Source organism: Populus euphratica, unplaced genomic scaffold (assembly GCF_000495115.2).
Source record: "Populus euphratica unplaced genomic scaffold, PopEup_1.0 scaffold135.1, whole genome shotgun sequence".
In the NCBI taxonomy this organism is placed as follows: domain Eukaryota; kingdom Viridiplantae; phylum Streptophyta; class Magnoliopsida; order Malpighiales; family Salicaceae; genus Populus; species Populus euphratica.
In genome coordinates, this window is record NW_011499965.1 from 285324 (window position 1) to 292159 (window position 6836).

Here is a 6836-nt window from a genome sequence, read left to right on the forward strand (position 1 = left end):
GAACAAGCTAATCGATACCAAGCATGAGGATGATGCTGCGAGAGGTGCGTGGAACAAATCCATGGAAGCAGAAGTTCGCAAAATGGTAAGATTTTCGGTTTCACAAACTTTCGTTCTTTTAAGTCTTGGCATGCGCCTAATTAACATCACAAAGGGTTTTCATTGCTCCATCATATATCTTAATTTTAACATTATCAATTCTAGCAACTTAGATTTTATTATCATTTACTAGCACCATAGAATCTCCATCATATTCTTTGCAAGTATCAAAACATCATTTCTTTAAATAAATATGAAAGCAGCATGCAAAATCTACAATCCATGAATTTTTCAAAACCTTATTACGTTTATGATCCATAAGATTATAATTACATCATTTAAACATGAGGTTTCGCTCTTTATCCTCATTTTTATCTAGTATAACTCTTGAAAGATAGTTGTATATATCCATTCCTTCATCCATCCTCAAGACTACAAATCTTACTTAAAAAGAAAACGATTGGTCTTGGGTCTAGAAGCATAAATACTCTCTAGTTTTTTCCATATGCCTATAAGGGTCAACTCACCTAAGATAATGTACTTAACCTATGGAGTCAAAGCCAATCGACTTTGACTCGATGATTTCTTCTTAATTGAGTTCCGATTATTGTCCTGGATTTATGCAGCTTTAGTTTTTCAAGAGAAATATCAAGTCCTTGAGTTGTTAAAACATTCTTCAATATCGAAGAACGAAATCGTTTTTTTTTTTTTTTTTCCTATTGAACAATTTGATTTCAAATTTTATCATTTCCATCTTCAATTATTTTACACAAAACTTTAATCAATCTCAAAACTCTAGCAAACCAAGTAATAACATAAAGCAAACGGAACATTAAAATTTGGCGTAGTTTAACAGAGTACAAAAAATTCACTAATAAGTATTGGAGATTACAATTATTAATCAAGCATACATACAAATATATACCTGATAACATAAAACCCGGTTACATCCAAAACAAATCTCACGAAAAAACCATCATATTAATTCTTGTCTTCACCCCTACATAAGAACAATACAACTGTTGGACTAAACAAACAATCTGGAAAAGTTCTCCTCGGACATTTTTTTTTTTTAAAAAGAAAATATTCAAGTATTACATTTAACCGATACTTTAACAAACAGGTTACATAAAGATTTTATTTGGCTCTAGTTCTTAAGGTTTAGCTGGACAACATATGGAATATGGAAGGTCGGGTAAATTTCTTTTAATTATCTTTTTTTATAAGGGACGAGAACTTCATTAAAATCTCTAATAGCCAATAAGATAATGGTCGTATAGAGATAAAGAAGAACAAAAAACAAATGTATTAGGTACTTTGCAAACCAAATAAAACTACAAAAACAAAAAACAATGTTATATTAACTCACGAAGCCATGATATAAACCAAATTCACAACCACAATCTTTAGATTTATCAATAGAATTTTTTATCAGTATTTATATTATTATTTTATTAATAATTAATTTATCAACGAAATCACAAACAAAAATACTCTGTCAATAAACCTTTTCGTCGGTAATTTTGTTGGTAAAAATAATACATCAGTAATTTTGTTGGTAAAAATAATACATTATTATTTTTTTGCTTTGTTTTCATTATTTGTTTTCTATTATAATTTCCTCGATAAATACCAAGGAAATATTTTTATCGGTAAAATCTATCAGTAATTTATTAACGAAAATATTCCATCAATATCTCCATTTGTATTTATCAATTTTCTGACAATGATATAAAAAATTAATAAAAACTAAAACCTTGTAATTAAATCTGTTTCTATCTGTGTTCCTTAATAAAAACTAAAACCTTGCAATTAAATCTGTTTCTATCTGTGTTCCTTGCTTTGCCAAATGATCTGTGACATGATTCATGTCACTAACACTGACTATGTGCAAAGTTCAGAAAAAAGTGGATACTGTGGCATTTGACCAATGTAATGGTATTACACTCCACAATCCAGCTTAGTACATAGGAACAATCAATACTCACTTGAAAAGCTTTTTTAATTGTCAAAGCCTCAGCCACATTTAATTTTTTTATACCCGTAGAACAAGAGAAGACACAAAAAATTTCCTTCATGATCTCTTAAAAATCCGTCATTCATTGCCAGATGGTTTTGGTTTGCCATTTGAACCATTCACATTTCACTTTAGATGGTATTTAAGTCAAATTACTTTGTATTCTAGCCGTTTGGGTCCACATAAGAAGCTAATCAAGTGATGGAAGCAAATATATTCTAGTATAGCAAAAACTTTCATATCCACATTTTATCCAAGTTGCAACTTTACGGAAAAGGGAATGATAGATTTCTTTTAATTACCTTAAGTTTGATTAATTAATCCAAAATGGAGATAAAGTTATTTACTTGCTAAAAAATACGGAATATCTCTCACTGATCTACTAAATAGCGGTGGATTACTTCTTCGTTATTATGGGATATTAAGCTAAGATTGTCATGATGCTTTATATAATTTGTATACCATATATTTTCTAATTAACACTTTGTTGTTCAGCGTGAGGTATTAAAAGTTTTGGTGGAGGCAGATGGTATGACTGAGTTTGACATCAAGCTTATCTTTGATTTACTAAGAACGACGTTAACGACGGAGGAACTGAACAAAGGGGCGGGGAATCTTCTCGTGGTGGCAGTACTGGTAGCTGGAGTAACCTTCGCTGGTGCTATCACTGTGCCTGGATCAGGTTCTGATATTAACAGTGGTAGTTCAAAAAATCTGATGAGAGCATATATTTTTTTTGACATGCTAGCTATGAATTTCTCCCTCATCGCCGCTATAATCCTTGGTCGGATATCATTAGGTCGTGCCAGTTATGTAACATCTAGCATGGAGATAGCGACATTTCTTAATTTTTACTCCCTTCTCTGCTTGGGTTTAGCATTTACATTCATCCTGACAATCACGGTGCAAGAACGTAATGGATTTTTCACAACCATCATCACATTCCAAGACTGTCTTTTTTTTACCCAATTAGTTTGTTCCTATAGATTGATGGTTTCAACTGCAAATTCAATATTGTCTTTTGTGCAAGCAAATCTCTTTAAATTGATGGCTCGAATGAAAAGGAGGGAGGATGTACGGACTTCTCTTCTGGGTACAGAATAAGATCAAAAGATTTATTGTTTTTTTAATATATTTTTTTAGAAAATCGAAAGACAAATTTGTATTCTGTGTATTTGTTTGGCGATAACATGTGCTGCCATATTAATTGTGATGAGGATAATAAGAGCCATCCAGTTCAAACTGGATAGCTTGCAAACGGGAGGGCATTTTATCTTGTATTTAAATCTCATGTAAGTAAAACCACACTTCCGGAACATAATAAGCCACACCTTTCTAGAGAGATCACAAAAAAAAATAAAAAATAGATGATCTCTACTTTCATCATTCCTGTTGCACAACACAGGCAGGATCAATCAATATTACCGTGTTTCAGTTGCCTTTTTTTGTCGACAAACTCACAGGCACAGCAAGCCATGAAATGAAACTGTGTTTAGGGATAAGGCTAGTTCATTCGATGCTTCTTCAATAAAAAGAAGGGAAATAGAGGAACCTCTCCAAAGAAGCTAATGAACAATCATGTCAAAACTATTTTGCAATTAGTAGAAAGGTAAAAGAGTTATCCAGGCTAAGTTAGCTGTGATCAGTTTCAAAATATTTTTCTCTTACTATCTTCTTACATCACCACCACATTTTAACATGGCCCCTCCTGCCAATGGCTCGTGTTATTGAACCGCAAGTTTGCCGCCTGACGAAACACCAAGCAGCATCTCCACCTCCACCAGCAGCGGATCCAGCATCTCCATCTGGTCAAGCAGTGGCAGGGATGGCTCCCGCGGCTCCAGCAGTGGCAGTGGCGGTGGCTCCAGCAGCTGATCCATTGGATCCAGAAGCGTGAGCACTTGTCTGAGCAGCAGCGAGGAGCATCTCGAGCTGCAGCACCACCACCAGCAGCTGCCTTGGGTTTGGTTTGGAATCTAACTTGCTTTAGCTTGAAGATCTTTTCCCCTCTCCTCCTCTGTTTCTCTCCCAAACCAAACAATCCTTCAGCCCATCACTTCCCGCTAACTCAGCCGACCCACCACCATTTCCACCTCCTGTCCTGTTGTGAGTTGTTGCTCTTTTGCAGACTGACATGGCCTCTGTCCTGTTAGAAGCTATTGGGTATATCATATTCCTTCAGGGTCCTCAAAAAACCTCTCCAAAAAGCCATGGCAAACCAACATCAACATGAACATCCCTCAAACAAACAAAACATCCAAATCCTTCCACCTTCACGTCCCCTGTCCAATACACACCACCCTCAACCAAACTCCACACTACAAAAAATGTTGAGCCTTTCACCCTCTGCATCCTCTGCACCCTTCACCAAAAACCACCCCCCCCATGCCCGTCATCGCATCATCAATCTTACACCTCCACAAAACTCCTTACCAACATCTTCAGACCCTACCTCAACCACCCACAATAACATCTACTTACCTAAATCCAACAGATTATCCTGTCACTTTTCCTTCAAACCAGGCCGCCTCCCCTGTCCTTCCATCTAAACCCCCCACAAAAAATTTTAGTCCGGCATCTTATGTCAATACCCCTACTGGTACAGACCATCTTAAACTGTTCTTTGAGAGATTCCCCTCGTGGGTGGAACATCAAGACCTGAAAAAGACTTTCGGAAAGTTCGGCAGGGTTATCAAACTGTTTCTGTCCAAACGAAAAACAGTTATTGGCCAACGCTTTGGTTTTGTGGAAATACTATCACCCTTGCCTGTGTCTGATCTTTGTGACCAAGCCAGTAACGTTTGGTTCGATTCCTATAAGTTAAGAGTGAACCCAGCTAAGCTTCAATCCTCTAAACCCCCCTTGCCAACATCACCTCATAAACCCTTACCCAAACCTGCATCCCCTCGTAAACCCCAACCTAAGTTCAGAGATAACAGATCCTTTGCTGAGGTTCTCACATCCAAACCACAACAAATGGTCACAAAGACGAGGAGAATGATACAGTACAATTCCACGGATGAGGATAAGGAATGGTTGCATAGGAGTTTAGTGGGAAATATCTTGCCAAATGTGGATGTAGCAACACTGGAGACAACGGTTTTAAAATCAAGTGTCAAAGCTGTGAGCTTTCGTTTTTTGGGAGCTAGCCAGGTGATTATTACCTATGTGGATCAGTTAGCCTCAGTGCAAGAACAAAGGAATAAAGTATCTGTGCTGCATTCTCTATTCAGCAATCTCAGACAGTGGGAAACAAGGACTAGAGCATATGACAGATTTGCTTGGATCTCCATATTTGGTTTGCCAATGGAGGGATGGAACAGAAACTGTATCAATATTTTGCTTCAGAGCTGGGGAAATATTGTAGGATACAACACTTCCTGTGTTAGTCAGGGGTCCATATCAGGTATTAGGGTTCTTATTCGAACCACAAAGCTGGAACCTTTACATGATCAAGTGTTGCTCCAGCTAGAAGGAGTGCAGGTTGAGGTCAGTTTGAAAGAAATCAAAGGTGAGTTTATCCCCTCTCTCACAACAGTCAAACACTCCATGGATGTATCATTGTGTTCAACATCTGTGCTATCCGACGACGATGAAGATGATTTTTGTGAGGAAAATAATAGAGCAGAAACGACTCATATAGAGACAAAACAAAGACCCGAATTTGAATCTGAATTCACCGGTTTGATGGGCACCCAAACTCAGATTGCCAGCACACTCACCACGTCTGAAATTTCACCGTTGTACCTCTACCCAGAAATTACTGAAATTTGCAGACATGCGGTTTTATCTGATGAGAGTACGTACGAAGGCGATAACCGGTTAGCCTTGGTACCTTACGTATATGTCGAGGTGGATTCAGTTGCATGCAGAGAGGTAGCTGTGCAACAAGTTTCTTGCTTTACTGCTAAGGATAGGCTGGATCAACATATAGATTATGACAGTGGACTCCTGAAAAAGATGGGCCGTAAGAAAAAGCAGAAATCTTCAAGCACAGGCTCGGAAACCAATCTTGATTCAACAAGCATTGGGCCATCTTTTACAACCTTTATCACTCCTATTGCTGATCCATATGAGCTTAGTGCTCTGAAAGTAGGAAACAGGAAATCCCACAGAAAAAAAAGCAAAGAAGCTCACACGCAGAACACAATCTCTTAGGAGGAGGAAATCACGTCAAATGGGAAATCACAGCGGTAAGCAATCAGAGACCGTAATTGTTGAATACTCAGTTTCTGATAATGGGATAAAGAATAGAAATGCTATTATCAAAGCTGGTAAGGAATTGATTGGTGAGGATGAGGCAAGTAGTTCAAGATACAGACCCGACACCAATGCTGGTGATGAAGCAAATGAGCCTGCACATTCTGATAACTGGGCCGAAGCCACTGCTTGCTGGGAAGTTGGAAAAGCTATTCTCCAAGGGCATGACGATAGCACACTCATGACTCAGACACTGCAGGGATTCCTAGACCGGGAGCAGGAAGAGTGGATCCTAAGGAAGAAGACGTGATTTGCTTCCATAAATAGTCTGAAGGTATGGTCTCTGTAATCACTTCTATGGGTAGTATAATTGTATGGAATGTGTGTGGCTTAGGGGGCAGAGAAAAAAAGAGATGTTTGAGGAATCTTGGTACAAAATTTAATCTTCATATCCTGCGTATTTTGGAAATAAAATTGGAAACTGTAAATGATTTCACTATTACTACTATATGGGGTCGTCATCCTAGGGCTTGGTATGCAGTTCCCTCATTAGGCGGGGGGGGGGGGGGGGGGGGGGTTT

At 37.9% G+C, this 6836-nt stretch overlaps 1 protein-coding gene across 2 annotated transcripts in view; it reads left to right on the plus strand.

Annotated features, from left to right (window-relative positions):
• LOC105138912 (ankyrin-2-like) overlaps positions 1 to 3230 on the plus strand; it is a 44192-nt gene extending 40962 nt beyond the window's left edge. For both annotated transcript variants that reach the window (XM_011045147.1, XM_011045148.1), the window contains exons 3-4: positions 2 to 85; positions 2552 to 3230. In XM_011045147.1, coding sequence (XP_011043449.1) covers positions 2 to 85; positions 2552 to 3160 — 693 coding nt within the window. In that variant the 3' untranslated portion in view covers positions 3161 to 3230. The remainder of the gene's footprint in view (position 1; positions 86 to 2551) is intronic.
• The last annotated feature ends 3606 nt before the right edge of the window (positions 3231 to 6836 follow it).